The sequence below is a fragment of the Pelophylax lessonae genome (assembly GCF_965119305.1).
Source record: "Pelophylax lessonae genome assembly, chromosome: 2".
NCBI lineage: Eukaryota > Metazoa > Chordata > Amphibia > Anura > Ranidae > Pelophylax > Pelophylax lessonae.
Genome location: NC_138769.1, coordinates 565,681,691 through 565,701,443, shown reverse-complemented (window position 1 = coordinate 565,701,443; position 19,753 = coordinate 565,681,691). Strand labels below are relative to the sequence as shown.

Sequence of the window (19,753 nt, the reverse complement as noted above, 5' to 3'; positions counted from 1 at the left end):
CAGACATGGATCAAGTATGCTCTACTCTATGGGAGGTCAAGTGTGATAGACTCCGCTATCCTCTTATACCCGAGTGACCTCTGATCCACCTAGATGGAGGTGCCCCCCCCCCCCCTCTTCCCTTCCTCCTGGCCTGCCAGGCTGCATGCTCGGATAGAAGTCTGGTATGCATTTTGGGGGAATTTTCTATTACCGACATTTTGTTTACATTTCAGCTGTCATTGGGAAGCCCACTGCTTAACAACCAGCTAGTCTTCACACACAATTCAAATTAGTCAATAATTTTTTAACCGATTCGAATCGTACCGAAAATGTGGAATTCTTTAAAAAAATTAATAAACAAAACAAAATTTAACAAAACTAAACAAATTCTGAGATGGATCAACAAAAATAAATTAGTAACGTAATGAATCTGAACAAAACACATTTTTCAGTTCTGCACATGTCTAATAAGAAGATTAAACAAAAGTTTGTTGGTGATGTTGTACACGGTTATACTGCAAAGCTTGGTTTGGACACAGGTGCACCGTTAAAGTGGTATTAAACCCAAAACTGAAAATGTATTATATTGCAGCTTACCAAACATTAGATGTGGTGGCTTTTTTATTTTTTAGGCTTTTCTTTCTTTTGTTTTCACTTGGTGATCCTGCCAGTAACATGCTTTCTGTATTAGGGTGCCTACACTCTGGATGAAAGAACAACAGAGATACCTTTGGACAGCAGCATTTTCAGCCTGGTTAAAGGGTAGTGTAGATGCACTAACAAATTAAAGCCAAACTCCAGCTAACACGGTATAGGCAGTTACAGTAACAGTTTTTACATAAGTGAAAAGCCTGATCATTATAAACACCCTGTCAGTGTTAAATGTTTTGTCTCCACTTTCTAATTGGTACATCTGCAGGACAGCTTGTTCTGTTGAAAAACAACAGACTTACTGGTCAGATCATCAGGTGAAAATAAAGGAAAAGAACTCTAAAGAAAAATAATGCAGCCATCACGTCTAAGAATTGGCTAGCTGCAATAAAATAAATGTTTGCTTTTGGGTTTAATACTGCTTTAATGCTAGACAGCATGATCAACTGGCTTTACTGCTCCTAGGTGTTATCTGTTAAAGATTCCATCATAGCATGTAATAATAACTTTCTTGGTTTGAATCTCTCAAATCGGTTGTTATTGAGCCCATTACATAAGCTGGTTTTCGGAACTCCTGTATGATTGATCTCCCTTTCCAACCAAAGAAAAAAAAAGAATGATGACTCACTACAAAAATCTTAAAATTCAAGCTTTTTACATGCTAGGCTCACCCCTCATCATTAACAAATAAATATTGACATAGCAGTGTACCAGATTTTATTGTACTTCCCAGAATATAGGGTATCTAAATATCCATTATGATAGGGTTATGCTGCCACCTCCAGGTGATTGGACACTTGCAAACAATGACAGGAAATCATTTCCAAGGCATAACCCCTCCCAACTAGTCAAGACAGTTTTTCTCTTTAGTTCATTGACGGACACTGCTCTTGATATTCTTAACCATTGGGTTATACTGCCCCCTGCAGGAGTAGGACACTAGGCAGGAGTGGCTACGCCCAAGTCTGGCTACGCCCATGGGCAGTCCCAGGGGGTGTACACCTTCTCTCTGCTATAGGCACTCTGTTTTTTCTGCCTATTCAGCAGTAAGGACCCAGGTCCTTGCTGTGATCTTTGGCAAATTTTTTATTTTTAGATAGAACATTTTTTCTCCTGGATTTTCATTTTCCTGTGAGATCTACAATCAACTGCCGGACTGGGCGATGGGCTGGATAATCTAGATCCAGTGTTCACCCCAGTCTTGCCAGCATGCGCGTGCAGTCCTCAGCTCCGTGCTAGGTCGGTCGCGACATAGCCCCACTGGACGGGGGCTGGTCTGCAAGTTAAACACCTCGCGAGGTCGCATACGACCGGGTCTCGGTCCGAGTCGCAGCGTTCCTCCTGGCTAACGGCCCCCCCATTTTGATGGAGAGGGGTACTGTCTGGAGTGGTGCCTGCCTGGTTCCTGGTATGGTCAGTAACTTTACCCTCTATCCCCTTGGAGGGTTTTGGGGTGTACGTTGGCCCATCTTTGGGATAGTCTTACCCCCAGGTTCCCCCGCCTTCCCATCAGGCTCCCCCCTTTTCCTGTTTCCCCCCATCGTACCCCCCCTTTCACATATGCTGGGGCTGTTTGGGTGGTCTGGTCCACCTTCCGGGGTGGGGGCAGGGCGCTAGCTAGCAATGGGAACCGGGGGTGGGGACCAGACAATCGACTGTATGGGGGGGAGGTTGTACCTAGTGGGGGCTCCCGCCAGCCAGGGCGCCCTGTCCTATCTGGATCTGTCCTTGAGGCCTGGGTCCCTGTAAGCCACTTTGTGCTGCCATTTTGTTGTAGCCTGTGGGCTCTTTGCACGGTGGCTATGTTTGTGTAGTCCGTCGGAAATTTTGCTGTGGAAAAGCCACGGCCATTTAAGTGGAGCCCTGTGGGCGGTGATTTCAGGGGTGGGAGCCCCTCCTCATCCCCTGGTGCGGACTCCTGGATCCTTTTACTTCCTGATCGCCGCACATGTAGTGCAGATTATTCTGGTGACTGCAGGTGCCTGTTTCTGCTGGATGTTGAGTCTGGTGGGGTCCTCTCCCTTCTGCTGAGGATCCCTTGGTTCTTGTGCCTGATGACCAGGTGGTACTGCCAGTGTTTTACACTTTGTGGGGTCCCCCTGGTGACTCATGGAGTCTTTGGAGCACATCTCCCTCTCTCTGAGGCTGCGGGGCCCTCTGGGTCCCAAACATCTATCATGCACTGACGGCGGTCCTGGAGTCCTTTGTGTCCTGGGTGGAGGTGGCTTTTGGGCGACGGGCTAGCAAAAAGCACCCCCCGCCTTCCCCTGTCTCATCAGATCCTGAATCAGATTCGGCCGCTGCGGACGTGGGTCTCCCTGCTGGGCCTGCAACCTCGCGCCCGGAAATTCTCTGACAGTGAGGATGATTCCTCCACATCTACAACTGCACACGAAAAGGCGCTGGTGGAGGCACTGATTGTATTTCTGCATGAGACCCTGAAGATGGAGGATGCAGCTGCGACTGGAGGTTCAGGTTCCCTTTTGCACTCACAAGCCATCCAGAGCGGCAAAGGTGTTTCCTTTTTCCTGCCTATTTTGACAGAATTGTCACTAAAGAGTGGGGATGACCAAAGCGTCTCCGTGGGGTCTCTAAGCGCTTTACTAGGCAATACCCCTATGAGGAGTCCCTTCTTCAGAAGTAGACTGTGCCATCAGTGATGGACCCTCTAGTTTCCAGATTAAACAAGACAAGCATAATTTTGGTTGAAAAGTCCCTGGCCTTTAAGGATCCGGCTGACAGGAAGGCGGAGGTTGTGGCCTGCAATATGTACACTCTGGCTAGTCCGGCAATGAAGCTGGTATTCACCATTGCCCTGATGTCGCAAACTCTGACCGAGTGGGCTAAGTTCTTATGACGTGACCTGGAGGGAGAATAGCTCCCTCTGCCTTTGCTGAGCTGGTGGACCAGCTGGTCCAGGGGCTGCAGTTTATCTGTGATGCCTCTTTGGATGTGAGATCCCCTGTTTGGAGCTACCATGGATGACATCATTAAAGGTTTCACAGGGGCGAAGAGAACTATTCTTCCGCAGGCTACTAAGGGCAAGGAACATTGTTGTAGATGTGGGCCTTCCTTCGCGGCTTAAAAGAAGACGTTTTTTCATCCCTCAGGGTCGACTGACAAGGGCTCGAAGCCCTTCAAGGCCTTCTCTGGAGAATCCAAACAAACCTGGTCTGGCAAGCCGAGAGCGGGCTTCTCTAGACCCGTGGACAAGGCTCCTTCAGCAAGAAGGTGCGCCCTCACCCGTATCGGGGGTTGGGGGGACGTCTTTGCTGGTTTCCTGACCCGTGGACTTCCCTGTTGCAAGACAAGTGGGTGCACAAAGTCATTCAGTCCCGCTACAAGATTGAATTTTGCTCTTACCCCCCGGCAAGGTTCTTTCCTTCCAACTTGTGCCTGTCCCCGGACCGCATACAGGGTCTGTTTGGTGGCGGTACAAGACCTGTTACTTCAAGGGGTGATTGTACTGGGTCTGACTTGAGCGTTTTCAGGGTTTTTACTCAAACCTGTTCACGGTTCCCAGGAAGGAAGGCAAAGTGCATCCAATCCTGGACCTCAAGGCACTAAACTGCTTTCTGCGGGTGCAGAAGTTCAAAATGGAGTCCTTTTGAACGATGGTGGCATCCCTACTCCAGGGGAATTTCTTCGCCTCTATCGACAACAAAGATGCCTACCTTCACATTCCAATATGTGCCAGTCACCAGTGTTTTCTCCGCTTTGCTGTGGGAGGGGAGCATTATCAGCTTGTGGCGTTAGCCTTCGGTCTCACCTCTGCTCCTCGGGTCTTCACAAAAGTTTTGGCCCCGATGCTAGCCTTTTTACACCAACGGAAAATCACGGTACTGGAATCACGGTACTGGGCTACTTGGTCGATCTCCTTCTGCGAGCGGAGTCTACTTATGCTCTGGTGGAATACCTGGAGCTCACAATACGAACTCTGCAGGTGTTCGGCTGGATTTTGAATTTTCAGAAGTCTGCTCTGGCTCCGTCCACAAAGCTGGACTATCTGGACCTGACTTTGGACTCGGCCTTGGCCAGAGTGCTCCTTCCTCTGGACAAACTCCAGAAATTGCAAGCTGCAATTCGTATCCTGCTGTCCAACAGATGGTCATCCCTCTGGACTTGCATGCGGGTGCTGGGCCTGATGGTGTCTACCTTTTTGAGGCAGTTCCGTTTGCACAGTTACATACGAGGTCCCTGCAAAGGGAGATTCTGACCAAATGGGACAAGACTCTGCAGTCTCTGGACATTCAGATCTGGCTGAGTTGGGGAACGAAGGAGTCCCTGATATGGTCAAATCTTTCCTCCCCTTGTATTAGACAGTGGTCACCATGGATACCAACCTGTCTGGCTGGGGAGGCGTCCTCGGCATGCATTCTGCTCAGGGGATCTGGACACTGGAAGAGTCCAGACTACCGATCAATGTCTTGGAACTCCGAGTGATCAGACTGTGTCTCAACCATCTGGCGGATCATCTTCCGGGGTCTCCAGTGCGCATTCAATTGGATGGCAAGGCCGTGGCTTATGTCAATCACCAAGGAGGCACAAGAAGCGTCTTGGCAGCTCTGGAGGTAGCCAGCATACTAAGGTGGGCAGAACGGTTCGTTCCAGCCCTCTCCGCCGTACACTTTCCCGGGGTGGAAAATTGGCAGGCGGATTACCTCAGTCGGCAGGCGTTGGACCAAGGAGAGTAGTCCCTTCATCCAGTGGTGTTTCATCAGCTATGTCTCCAGTGGGACACCACCGAGGTGGATCTGTTGGCATCTTGGCTCAACAGAAAGGTGCAGAGGTTTGTGGCTCGGTCAATGGATCCTCTGACGGATGCCACAGACGTGCTGGTGGCCCCGTGGAGTCAGTATCGTCTAATTTATGCCTTCCCTCCTCTCAAGCTTCTGCCAAGACTTTTCAGCAGGATCTAGGCAGAAGGGGTTCTGGTCATCTTAGTGGCTGCAGACTGGCCTCGCCGGGCTTGAAATGCCTATCTGGTGCGGCTGGTCGCCGATGTTCCTTGAAAGCTTCCTCTGAGGGAGGATCTACTGTCCCAAGGACCGATCCTCCATCCTGATTTACAGTCGCTGGCTTTGGTGGCTTGGCTGTTGAACTCCAGGTGCTGAAGGATAGGGGTTTATCTGAGTCGGTGATTCCTACCCTGTTAAAAGCTAGGAAATCTACTTCTAGGAGGATCTACCATTGCGTGGTGAGTCTCTTGGGATTCATCCTTGCTCCTGCTCGGTGGCTCGGATCTTGACCTTCCTTCAACTGGGGGTTGAACAGAAATTGGCCTTGAGTACTATCAAGGGCCAGTTGACTGCTTTGGCAGTCTTCTCTCAATGACCTTTGGCCACACACTTCCTGGTGCGTACCTTTCTTCAGGGTGTCTGATATTTGGGTCCTCCAGTGTGGGTTCCGTTGCCGCCTTGGGATCTCAATTTGGTGTTTTCGGTTCTCCAGAAGCCTCCCTTTGAGAATCTTTGGGAGATTCCCCTGCTTACGCTGTCCCAGAAGGTGGCCTTTTTGGTGGCTATCACCTCTGCGCGCAGGTTGTCGGAACTGGCAGCGTTATCCTGTCTTTCACCTTACCTGGTGATGATTCACATGGATAAGGTGTTTCTTTGCCCGTCTGTCGTTCCTCCCAAAGGTTGTCTCTGATTTTTATTTGAATACATAACTTGTGTTACCTTCCCTGTGTCCCAGGTCAAAAAATCCGAAGGAAATTGCCTTGCATGCCTTGGATGTGGTCCGGGCAATTGTGGTGTACCTGGCAGCTACGGAGTCTTTCAGGAAGTCAGACTCGCTATTTGTGCTCACGGATGGACCTCATAAAGAGTTGTCTACTTCCTCTGCGACCATTTCCAGATGGATCAGACAGACGGTGATTCAGGCCTATTTCCATCAGGGGTCAGGTTCCTCCTTTCCCTGTCAAGGCGCACTCTACTAAGGCGCTCAGTACCTCCTGGGCTTTCCGTCATCAGGCATCAGTGACACAGGTTTGCAAGGCGGCCACCTGGTTGTCGATGCACACTTTCACAAAGTTCTATAAAGTGGATGTGTTGGCATCTGCAGATGCTTCTTTTGGCTGCAAGGTTTTGCAGACTGCTGTTTAAGAGGACTTGATCCTCTTTGAGGGTGTATTGGTTTTTTTCAGGTGGGCTCCAGTTGTTTTGGTTGAGCTCCTGTTGTCTGGTTGGCTACTGTTTAGCCTGGGGAATTTTTTTGCTGTTCCCACTCCTCATATGCTTTAGGACGTCCCAATTGTTAAGAATATCAGGAGCTGTGTCCGTCAATGAACGAAAGAGAAAACAGGATTTTTGACTTACCGTAAAATCCATTTCTCTGATGTTCATTGACGGACACAGCACCCACACCTCTGTGGATTTGTAATTCTCGTGACATTGCTTGTAACTAAACTTGAGTCCCTACAGCAGAGAGGGGGATTATACCCCCTGGGACTGCCCATGGGCGTAGCCAGACTTTTTTGCTGCCTGGTGTCCTGCTTCTGTAAGGGGCAGTATAACCCACTAGTTAAGAATATTAGGAGCTGTGTCCGTCAATGATCATCAGAGAAATGGATTTTACGGTAAGTCAAAAATTCAATTTTTTGTGTCTGTGCAGTCTCTGAACATTAAACGGCTAGCTTCTCAGTGGATCCATCTGGGATTAGGAGACTCTCTTTTCTGGATCCATTGCCTGTGGCTTACTACTCTTAGAGGAATGGTACCCAGACATGCAGGGAGAGCCTGTAATGTTGCCATTTAGCACTGATTCCACGTGACTGGACCTTGGGTAGTGATCCTAGCTGGGGAGTAGGGTCTCTGAAGACCCTTGTGGCATTGCCCACTGTGATTGGTGAAGTTGGGATCCCCCTTGGGAGTCCTGCAGCATGGAACAGTGAATAACCTGGCAGTAGCCCTTCTTGTACCCTCTCCTCAAATCTGCTCTTGTGACCCCTCAAGCCCCTCCTACACAGGATGGAACGGGACTGAACAGTGGACTCTTCTCCTAGTTTTCTTTACTTTTTTAAAATTTAGTTTAGCTTAATTATTTTTTCAGGTTTACATGCGCTGTAATGACTTCTCGGGCTGCCAAGGTGTAACATAGTAGTTGCAGTAATAAGGGGCAGTCCAGGAAGTGCCTGGCACCAAATGCAGAAGGTGAAGCATTTCCTCTGCCCCTCTGCATTCACTTACAGCTAAGTTAGACCATACGCGAGAATGCGCAGTGCGAGTGATGTCACAAGTGGTGCAGGGCTCCCTGGAGGTGTCCATCTTGAGAAAGAATCATATGTGGCAGCAGCAGAGCAGTTTCCCTGCAACCCTTTGGAACTACAGTTCGCACAAATTATATCCTAAAAAAATGGTGCCTGCACTTAGTGGGGAAGGTGGGGCACTGGCAAAATAATAGGAGGCTAATTTCCTGGGGTATTTGGCACACTGGTACATTTTTGCGCAGTGTCCTCGTTTTGACTTTGACCGCTGTTTTACAGTACGAGTCCTACTGTAACTATCGGTGGACTGCGTTCAATTGATGGCAGAGAGGAGGGTATTTAGGGAGCGAGGAGTCCCAAATACCTTCATCAGGCATGGAGGAAACTGGACATAGCCTCCCTCGAAATCTAGTCTCCGGGAATAGGTTGGTTCTGAGCGTCTGACTCCCTCCACTTGTCTGGTTTGTCCGCTATTTCCAGACACCTTCTTCTAGTTTCTTTTGTGTCAAGGGAGGAAAGTGGAAGCTTTTCCCTCACCTCCCCTCTCCTTGTTAACAGAGCAGGAACTTGCAGAGGATGAGGAATATTCTGGTAGAAAGGGAATGCGAAAGAATACTCATCTGAGGAATATGCTCTTGAGGAACCCAAGAATAAAGTTTGCAGATTCAGAAGCCTTTGAGTTTTCTTTATGGAAAGTGGTCCAGACTAAATTGTTATGCCTTATCTGTTTGACAATATTTTCCCGAACTATAATTATGACCAGTTATTTTCATTAATCAAATTTCTTTTTAAAAGAATAGACCAAGCTATATGAACACAGACGAAATAGGGAATATATATTCACAACAAATAGTTAGGTATGGATGACATAAAAACAAAATCTTACATAAAATTCTTAATTACCGGTATTTGCAACACTCGCTAATGAGTTTGGCTCAACAATATGGTTGAAATGAAAGGATTAATTTCTCCCAGTCTACGTGAATACCATATAATATAGAATTATTTATCAGATAAAAATGTCTGCAATTTGTGTAGCCAACAGTTACTCCTCTGCAGTTGGAGCGAGAGACAAACTACGTAAAACTGGTTTGCTAATATAGTGCCGAACCAAGATGGTAAAATTTTTAAAAATAAAGTTAAAGAAAAATCTACGATGGTTGTTGCATCTGGGGGATCACAATCTAAATATCATTAGCACTCAATATACAGTATTCAAATAATCAATGACAAAATCAATAAAAGCTATTTACCCTTCCAAAATGGCTGCTGGCGCACAATGGTCATTACCAGAGTACCTTAGATTGCTGCCTTCTCCAAAATGGTGGCTGTTTAAGGAGGAACTTGCGTCCTTAAAGTGTCAAGAGTATGAGGCGCGATGATGTGGGTATGAAGTATGATGGATAAAGTGTGTCAAGTGTGTGATGGTGATGATCCTGTTTAAGGTGTCCCTTATTCCTATAATACTGTTCTAGACAATAGGCTCATAAAAATGTTAAGCAGCCTAGCCCAGAAGGTAGAACTTCTTTCCATTTGTTGGGGCAGATAAAATGAACTTCCTCATGCGATTAGGCATTTGTCTCTTTTAAACACCAAGTGTCATCCTAGAGCAGAAATATTTGTTCTGAATTATTCTTATAAATGATTTGTTGTAAGAATATCCATTTTCTCATGGTACTGGTGTGGCCATATATTTCTAACCTATATCTGGAAGATTCAGAGGATCTGGTAAGGCCATTAGAGGAGTATCCATTTCTTATGCAGCAAATTATATTGATTAGGAATAAATGTTTCTCTTTCATTCATTGACAGACGCAGCTATTCAGGATTCTTGAACCATTGGGTTATACTGGCCCCTACAGGAGTAGGACACAGGCAGAAAAAATAAATTGACAATGCCTATAGGCAGTCCCAGGAGGTGCACTCCCCCTCCCCTGTCTGCTATAGGTACTTTTTTCTTCCTATTCAGGAGTAAGGACCTAGTTCCTTGCTGGGATCTCTGGCATTTTTTTTCCTTTTTATATGGCTTTTTTCTCCCGTTTTTTTTTTTTCCTGTGAGATCTATAATCCACTGCCGGAATGGGCGATGGGCTGGATAATCTAGATCCAGCAGTCACCCCAGTCTGGCCAGTGAGCGCGCGCAGACCGTTGCTCTGCGCTCAGCCAGCCGTGGCATAGCCCCACTGGACCTGCAATTTAAACATCTCGCAAGGTCGCATGTGACCGGGTCTCGGCCTGTATTGCAGTGTTCCTTCTGGCCGACGGCTCCCCCACTTCGGTGACGAGGAGGTTCCTGTCTTGGGAGTGTTACATGCACGCTTTTGGGGTGGGGGGCCTTTTTTTTGGTCTCCTTGAGACAGCTGGGGGGGCAGGTGGCTCTGTAACCACGGGTCTGAGTACCACGGGGTGAGGCAGGCCGAAAATTTAGGCGGCGGCTTTGCGGCCCACTAACTGGACCTTGTATGGTGCAGCCCCAGTTGCGGCGGCTGAAGCCGTCGTGCCACGGGACACGGTTCCCTGCCAATCGCGTTTACACGGCCGAAACTTTAGGCCACTGCCTACCGGGCGGTGTAGCCGGAAAATATAGGCCCCCCCCCTTCTGGTAGGGCGGCTCTGGGGTAGGGAAAACAGGGTCCCATGCAGGTTTAGCTGCCATGGGAATGTGGGGCATCCACCTTTCCTGATGGCACTGTGGGGGTAGCCTGTCTTTGGGTCTTCCCACATCAGCAGCGGGCGGCTCCCCTTAAGGGGGTTCATGTGCGGCCTCTGCTCGGAAGGGCGCCCCGTGGGGGACTCTCTTGTGGGGTCCTGTTGGTGTCCCCCCTCTTTTCTGACCTCAGTCAGTGTCCCCTGTGGGGGGATTGAGTCACCGACCCCCTGTGAGAGGGGTAAGGATGGCGTTGGGTGTTTGCTTAGCAAATTCGCCCCCTGCTCTCTCCTGTCTTATCAGATCCTGCCTATGGCGAACTGGCGGATCACTTGGTCCAGGGTCTGCGGTTTGTCTGCGATGCATCTTTGGATGTGGTTCCCATGAGTCTCTAAGCTATCTGTCTCGGCAGTGGTGTTTAGGTGTATTTTGTGGCTGAAGTGGTGTTCTGCGGATCAAACCTACAAGAAGGCCCTGACTGAATTTCCTTTTCAGGGCGTACCTCTTTTCGGGGCTAGCCTGGATGACAATCTGATGGGGGATAAGAGTACCTTCTTTCCAGAGTCTGGGAATGGGAAGACGCCTCACCGGCAGTGCGGAACTTCCTTTTCAGCCCACGAGAAGTTTTTTTTTGTTCCTCAGGAACTTCAGAAACAGATTCCAAGCCCCTCAGAGCCTCTTCGGGAGTTTTTCTAGCAGCCTTGGTCTGACAATCAGAGTGCAGGCTTTTCCAGTCTTGCTGACAAGGCCAATTCCGCATGCAGGTTTGCCCCCATCCATGTCCGGAGTGGGGAAACGTCTTTGCTGGTTCCGGGGCCGTGGACCTCCCATGTGATTTTGTCCCGTTCCAAGATAGAATTCCATTCTTGTCCTCTGGAAAGGTTCTTTCCTTCCAATGTGCACCTGCCTCCGGATCAGCTGCAAGCTCTGTTGTAGGCAGGGCAGGACTTGTTGTCCCAGGACGTGATCGTCCCGGTTCTGGTGTCGGAACATTTTTGGGGGGTTTTACTCTTACCCTTTCATGGTTCCCTGGAAAGAGGGAAAGTTTGTGCGATTCTGGACCTCAAGCCCCTGAACCATTTTGTGCGGGCGCAATACTTTAGGGTTGAGTCCTTTTGAACGGTGGTTGCGTTCCTGCATCAAGGGGGTTACCTGGCTTCTTTAGACATTTAGATGCCTACCTGCACATTCCAATTTGCACCCGGCATCAGCATTTCCTCCGCTTCACTGCGAGAATGGAGCACTATCAGTTTGTGGCATTTGGTCTCGCCCCCACTCCTCGGCTCTACACCCAAGTGTTGGGCCCGGTCTTAGCGTTGCTGCGTGATCGGGGAATTGCTGTGCTGGGGTACCTGGATGACCTCTTGTGGCCAGAGTCTCCGTCGGTTCTGACGGCCGATGTGGAAATTACTCTCCAGATTTTACGGGAGATAGGGTGGCTTCTGAATTTACGGAATTCTACCCTGGTTCCCACCAGGAGATTGGATTATCTGGGGCTGACTCTGGATTAAGGTCTAGCCCGAGTGTTCTTTCCAGTGGAAAAGTTGCAGAAGTCGCATTCTGCGATTCCACTGTTGCAAGCCCACAATTGGTTGTCCCTTCGGGCGTGCATGCGAGTGTTGTGCCTGATGGTGTCCACCTTCAAGGTGGTTCCGTTTCCACAGTTCTACATAAGACTCCTTCAAAAGGAGATTCTGATCAAATTGTACAAGTGCCCCAAGTCGCTAGACAATGTGATTTTTTTTTTCTGAGTTGGACGAAAGAGTTCTCTGGTCTGGGGCTGCGTGCATCCCCGGGGCAGCGCACAGAGTGTTTTAGCAACACTCGAGGTGTCCGGCATTCTCCAAGGGGCAGAACGTTTTTTTCCCAGCGTGGAAAATTGGCAGGCGGAGTACCTCAGTCGTCAGGCGTTGGAACAGGGGGGAATGTTCCCTTCATCCGGACGCGTTTCATCAGATTTGTCTGCGGTGGGGCACCCCCCGAGGTGGATCTGTTAACGTCTCGGCTCCACAGAAAGGTGCCGAGGTTCGTGAATAGGTCGCTAGATCCTCTGGAAGATGTCACGGATGCTCTGGTGGCTCTGATTTACGCCTTTCCTCCACTCCAGCTTCTTCCGTGCTTTCAACGCAGGATTGAGGCCAAAGGGATTCCGGTCATTTGGTGGCTCCGGACTGGCCTCACCTGTCTTGGTACGCCGACCTGGTGCTACTGGTCGTCGACACCCTCTGGAGGCTTCCTCTCAGGGAGGATCGGTGGTCTCAAGGGCTGATCTTCCATCCTGTTTTACGGTGGCTTTGACAGCCTGGCTGTTGAGAGCCGGGTGCTGAAGGACAGGGGCTTGTCTAGCTCAGTGATTCCTACCATGTTTAGGGTGAGGAAATCTACATCTTGGAAGCTTTATGATTGGACGTGGAAGGTGTACATTTCCTGGTGTGAGGTTTGCAAAGTCCATCCTCGTTCCTTTTTGGTGGCTCAGATTCTGGCCTTTCTTCAACGAGGAGAAGCGCTCTAAGTGCAGACAGTTTATTGATATATAAGGCAATATGTGTAGTAACTCACTAGACATAAATGGCTGAGTCAGTGTTGTTGGGAGAAAAGAAAGCCGGCTGCCTCCCGCCTCAGTACACGATAAGCGGTCAGATGTGAATGACCGGCGGCTGCGATGTTACGTTGGTAGCTGGACACTCTCCCGTCACCAGGGGTGGTGTGATCCGACAGCGATTATCCGACAGCGAAGAGCGGCTCAGTGCATATGGACTATCCCCTCTTGTCAACACGCTGATCTCATACAAAACAGTAATTTCCCTCTTTTTTTTGTTTCATTCAGTGCATAGTTTTTTGTCCTTTGTCCCCCTCCCCTCCTTGTTTGTATTAGATTTATCAAGCACATCTCCTGTGTTGGTGGTTTTTAGCGCTCTGGTTATATACATATATACTTGTTTCTTCAACGGGGTGTTAGTCTTTCAAGGTGCTCAAAAGCCAGTTTGATTGAGTGTCTGCCTTTGGCAGTCTTTTTTTTTTTAAAGACATTTGGCTTCCCATTCATTGGTGCGTACATATATTCAAGGGTTTCGTCATTTTACTCTGTATGTTCTCCTCTACCACCGTGGATTTTTCTAACCTGTTTCATTCCGTTCTTCAAAAACCACCCTTCAAATCATACAAGAGATCACTTTACTTACGCTGTCACAAAGGTGGCTTTTTTGCTGGCTATCACCTCTGCTCGCAGGGTGTTGGAAGTGGCAGCTTTGTCTTGTTGTTATCCCTATCTGGTGGTTCACAGGGCTAAGGTGTTCTTATGATCACAGCCATCGTTCCTTCCTAAAGTCTCTGATTTCCATTTTAATGAAGATCTTGTGTTGCCTTCCCTGTGTCCAAGGCCAAAACATCCTAAGCAAGTTGTGTTGCATGCCCTGGATATGGTGTGGGTGATTCAGGTGTATCTGGCAGCTATGGAGTCTTTTCGGTGGTCAGACTCACGGTTTGTACTTACGGATGGGCCAAGAAAAGGGCTGACCGCTTCCTCTGCGACCATTTCAAGATGGATCAGACAGAAGGTGACTCAGGCCTATGCGATCAAAGGTCAAGTTCCTCCTTTCCCTGTCACTGCACACTCTACTCGGGCGCTTAGTGCTTCTTGGGCCTTCCATCATCGGGTGTCAGTGGCGCAGGGTTGCAAGGCGGCCACTTAGTCGTCGGTGCACACTTTCACTAAATTCTATAAGGTGAATGTGTTTTCATCTGCAGATGCTTCCTTTGGCCACAAGGTTTTGCAGGCTGCTTTTTAGGGTGTATTGTTCAGATGGGCTCCTGTTACCTGGTTGGCTATTGTTTAGCATTGGGATTTTCTTGTTGTCCCACCCCTCATGTTTTGGCACTGCTTTGGGGCATCCCAGTGGTCAATAAAATCAGGAGCTGTGTCCATCAATGAACTAAAGAGAAATGGGACTTTTGATTACCTCAGTCTGCAGGCGTTGGACCAAGGAGAGTGGTCCCTTCATCCGAAGGTGTTTCATCAGTTGTGTCCCTGGTGTGGCATCCCCGAGGTGGATCTGTTGGTGTCTTGGCTCAACAGAAAGGTGCAGAGGTTTGTGGCTCGGTCACCTGATCCTCTGGCAGACACGCTGGTGGCCCTGTGGGGTCAGTATCGTCTGATTTATGCCTGCCCTCTCAAGCTTCTGCCAAGACTTCTACGCAGGATCGAGGCAGAAGGGATTCCAGTAATCTTGGTGGCTCCGGACTGGCCTCGCCAGGCTTGGTACACCGATCTGGTGTGGCCTCGCCAGGCTTGGTACACCAATCTGGTGTGGCTGGTTCCTTGGAAGCTTCCTCTCAGGGAGGATCTGCTGTCCCCGCAACCAATCTTCCATCCTGCTTTACAGTTGCTGGCTTTGACGGCTTGGCTGTTAAACGCCAGGTCCTGATGGATAGAGGTTTGTCGGAGTCGTGATTCCAATGCTGTTAAAGCTAGGAAATCTACTTCTAGGAAGATCTACCATCGTATGTGAAAGTCGTACATTGCATGGTGTGAGTCTCTTGAGGTTCATCCTTGCTGTTTCTTGATGGCTTGGATCTTGACCTTCCTTCAACGGGGGGATGAGCAGAAACTGGCCTTGAGTACTATCAAGGGTCAGGTGTTGGCCTTAGCGGTCTTCTTTCAACGGCCCTTGGCCACATACTGGTGCATACTTTTCTTCATGGAGTTAGGCACTTGGCCCCTGAAGTGCGGCCTCTGTTGCTGCCTTGGGACCTCAGTTCGGTGCTCTCGGTCCTCCAAAAGCTTCCTTTTGAGAATCTTTGGGAGATTCCCTTGCTTACGCTGTCCCAAAAGGGGGACTTCTTGGTGGCTATTGCCTCTGCGAGAAGGGTGTCAGAATTGGCAGGCAGCGTTATCCTGTCGTTCACCTTTCATGGTGGTTCGCAGAGATAAGGTGGTTTTTCGTCTCTTTCCAGAGGTTGTGTCTGATTTTTATTTGAATGAAGACCTTGTGTTGCCTTCCCTGTGTCCCAAGCAAAAACATCTGAAGGAAATTGCTTTGCATGCCTTGGATGTGGTCTGGGCAATTAGGGTGTACCTGGCAGCTACGGAGTCTTTTAGGAAGTCGGACTCTATTTGTGCTCATGGATGGGCCTCAGAAAGGGTTGTCCGCTTCCTCTGCGACCATTTCGATGGATCAGACAGACGGTGATCCAGGCCTATTCCATAAGGGGTGAGGTTTCCCCTTTCCCTATCAAAACGCACTCTACTAGGGCGCTCAGTGCCTCCTGGGCCTTCTGTCATCAGGCGTCAGTGACACAGGTTTGCAAGGCGGCCACCTGGTCATCGGCGCACACTTTCACAAAGTTCTATAAAGTGGATATGTTGGCATCTGCGGATGCTTCCTTTAGCCGCAAGGTTTTGCAGGCTGCTGTTTAGAGGATCTTGTCCTCTTTGAGGGTGTATTGCTTTTTTCAGGTGAGCTCCGGTTGTTTTGGTTGAGCTCCTGTTTACCTGCTTGGCTATAGTTAGCCTTGGGAATTTTATTTCGCTGTTCCCACCCCTTATGTTTAACACTGCTTTGGGACATCCCAATGGTTACAAAGATCAGGAGCTTTGTTCATAAATGAACAAAAAAGAAAATGTGATTTTTGACTTACCATAAAATCCATTTCTCTGGATTTCTGCATGGAGAGGGAGTATACTCCCTGGGACTGCCTATAGGTATAACCAGACTTTTTTTTCAGCCTATTGTCCTACTCCTGTAGGGGACAGTATAACCAAATGGTTAAGAAGATCAGGAGCTGTGTCCGCCAATGAACTTCAGAGAAATGGATTTTATGGTAAGACAAAAAAAAAAAATCAAATTTTTTACCTATATATATTCTGATTACACATCTAGGTAGAAGCAGAAAACTAGATAGATGGATCTATTCAAAACACAATTTGTATATGTAAACCATTTCTACATATGGGATATTTCTAATTGGAATATTACCTACTAGATGATTATTATGCCAGCAAACAATACAATCATAACTTGATCTATTTCATGGGATATAATGTATGAGGTATAGTCTTATAATCATACACTTTTAGCTATATGCAGATATAATGTGATTCTCAATAGAATATTATCCTAAACACGTAAACAAAACTTCCAGATTTCCCTTTTGGTATAATATGGTCCGCGGAGGTTGTACATCAATATTTGTTACTATTTCCAAATATTTTAAAATATTGTCTGAGCTGTGTGAAATTGTTATAAGATGAAAAAAACAGTTCTTTCTATGAGGGAGCTTTTGCTCCGTTTCTTTCCCAGAGTTGAGACAATGGCCTGGTCATTGGATAACTAATTTTGCTGTCTTTTCATCGAAGTCTGTTAGGAGATGTCCTTCTAGGTAAACATTCCCCCAAGGTTTTCTCATCGGACCTTGTTTGAAGGTGGTATTCTCACCTGGCAGAAGCATTTGAGTTTGCTGTGTTTCAAAGTTTTATTACCCATTTAAGGCTCTTCAAATACATTCTACTTAGTGACCATAGAATGTAGTTATCCTTGGCTATTATCCTGAGTTCAGCAAACAGCCAGTTTACTAACCTTTAACAGGGTGATAAAAAACACGGGATTTTCTGTTTGAAGACTTATGTGAATGTCCGGAGTTTAACCACTTGCCGACGGCCTGTTTAGACACGGCGGGAGTCGGGCTGGAGGAGGAGAGGCGATTGCTGCCTCCCTTCCCCGATCGTCGGGGAAACTGTGAGAAGACCCGCCTATGTAAACAAAGCAGGCGGATCTTCTCAGTGACAGACAGGAGGAGATCACAGGATTCAGCATCGCTGAACCTGCGATCACTGTCTGTGTCACAGAACCCCCCCCCCCCCCCACACACACACACGTCAGTAAGAATGAGGCATACATTTAACCCAGTGATCACCCATAGGGTTAACCCCTTTGCTGCCAGTGTCATTATTACAGTAACAGTGCATATTTTAGCACTGATTACTGTAGTAATGTCACTGGTCCCCCCAAAAATGTCAGGGGTCCGATCTGTCCACCACAATGTCGCAGTCCCGCTAAAAAACGCAGATCACCGCCATTACTAGTAAAAAAAAAAAAAAAGAAAAGAAAAAATGACATAAATCTTTCCCGCAGTTAGTAAACGCGATAACTTTTATGCAAAGCAATCAAAATACGCCTATTGCGATTTTTTTTTTGTTTTTTTGTTTTTTTGTTTTTTTAAACAAAAATATGTAGCAGAAAACAAATTGGCCTAAAATGTTAAAAAATTTAGATTTTTAAATTTTTTTTTTTTTTTTTTTTTTTTTTTGGTAATGTTATATAGCAGAATGTGAACAATATATATATTTTTTAAATTGTTGCTCTTTTGTTTATAGTGCAAAAATTAAAAATCGCACAGGCTATCAAATACCACCAAAAGAAAGCTCTATTTGTGGGGAAAAAAGGACATCAATTTTATTTGGGTACAGCGTCCCACGACCGCGCAATTGTCTGTTAAAGTAACGCAGTGCTGAATCGCAAAATAGGGCCTGGTCATTAAGCAGCCAAATCCTCCGGTCTGAAAGTGGTTAATGTCCAAAAATATTGGCCAATATCGGCCGATACCGATGACAAAAAAAAATGATATCGGTCGATCACGAATGGGTACATCAAACCACTTGCTTCCAGTCTTAAAGTGGTTAACCTTTGTTTCGAGGCTTATTCAGTCTTTAACCTCCATATGAATTTTATGAAAATAGTCAATTTCTTCATAATAGTTCTGACTAATTTAAACCTACTGCTGCCTGTGTTCTCTAATACAAGGGTTACAGGTTTTGGATCACGGTGTCCACCACAACATCATCAATCTTTTTCCAGTTTATCCTCATTAGAAAGATGTTTTGTAGGTGAACTAGACTTATTCTGACAGTGTTCGTTCCACTAAAAATGTTTGCTAAGAAATGGAGTGTGCCTTCGGTGGACCTGACAGTTTCTTTCTCAACAAGACACGAACAGTTGCAGACATCTTGAGGCCTTGTTTGTATTTTCCTTTGCTCCTGTGAGGGCAGCTCTACAACTAGCATTGGCGGCTGCAAGTGTGCCAGAGCCTTAAGGTGAAATCAACTCAACTTGCCGTGTTTGGAGGAGGAGGAATGCTGCCTATGACCCCATCAGGCTTCTGTAGCTCAAGTTTATAAAACTGCTTCTTGGTCTTCAGACCACACTAAAGTGAGGTTCTAACCTGTTCTGGTTTAGTTGCCTTGTTGCCATGCCCTCATATTCAGTGCTTTGGATCATCCTTATTGTAATGGATATTGTGTCCTGGGATTTTCCCACCCCTTTTTCTTTTTGGTTCATGGCTTGCTACAAAAACTGAAGCCTTGCCTAGCTGAGTGGGGTCATGTTTAGGAACAGATTTCCTATCTTTCATTTACCAATTAGTTTCCAATAATCCGAAGGTAGCAGCATAGCTCTAACATAAGGGATATGAAGATACTCTGTAATGTATCCAATAAAACAAAATTTTACAGGTAAACTAAAAATCCCATGTTTCCACTTGTTCAGTTATTTTCTTCTGGAATAAGTCTGTGAACTACAAAATGTATAGTGAAGTTATTTTACTACATTTAAAATCTAAATATATATATATTCTTTCAGGAATCCTTTTGGCGAATTTCAGGAAAATTAAGTGCTGAGAAACTTCGGGAGGCAGCCAGTTCTCTTGTTTTGTCATCTCCAGAAGAGCAACCCATTGATGTTCCAATAGACTCTGATGACCAGGGACCCAATCTAGAGAAGAGAGCTGAGGCGTTGCGTGCTCTCTTACTTGCCCGAAAAAAGACAACCGCAATTGCACCTCAGGGTAAGAGGGTACATTTTTTTTTCTTTGATGCCCTAAAAAATTTGTTCAACTTAAACACAATGCATAAAAATACATTGTTCTCTTTCTGAAACTCATTTTGAACATTATATTGCCAATATAGTTTGCATGTTCAAATACAATTTTTATTTTGTGGTGTTTAATTGTACTTTACTGTAGATCTTTTAAGCTAAAGTATAGTATTTGGCTGTGTGGTACTAACAGTAGCAATAAAAAGGTAGTGGCTTACCTGAATCTTGATTTCTAAGCAGGCTCCTTAATCCGGCTTTTTAGGATGTTGCATGCTATTACAAGGGATGGGCTCAGGTGTGTTCGGATCGTAGTCCCAACCTACCTGAGCAATCTCGCCAGGTGAGATTGCTCAGGTGGGTTGTGACTACGATCCGAACACGCCTGAGCCCATCTGCAATCAT

At 47.0% G+C, this 19,753-nt stretch overlaps 1 protein-coding gene across 1 annotated transcript in view; it reads left to right on the top strand.

Moving 5' to 3' along the window:
- Positions 1 to 19,753, top strand: part of TIMELESS (timeless circadian regulator) — a 135,122-nt gene that overhangs the window by 103,383 nt on the left and 11,986 nt on the right. The window contains exon 26 of the mRNA XM_082247164.1: positions 19,118 to 19,322. Within this exon, the coding sequence (XP_082103290.1) occupies positions 19,118 to 19,322 (205 nt within the window). The remainder of the gene's footprint in view (positions 1 to 19,117; positions 19,323 to 19,753) is intronic.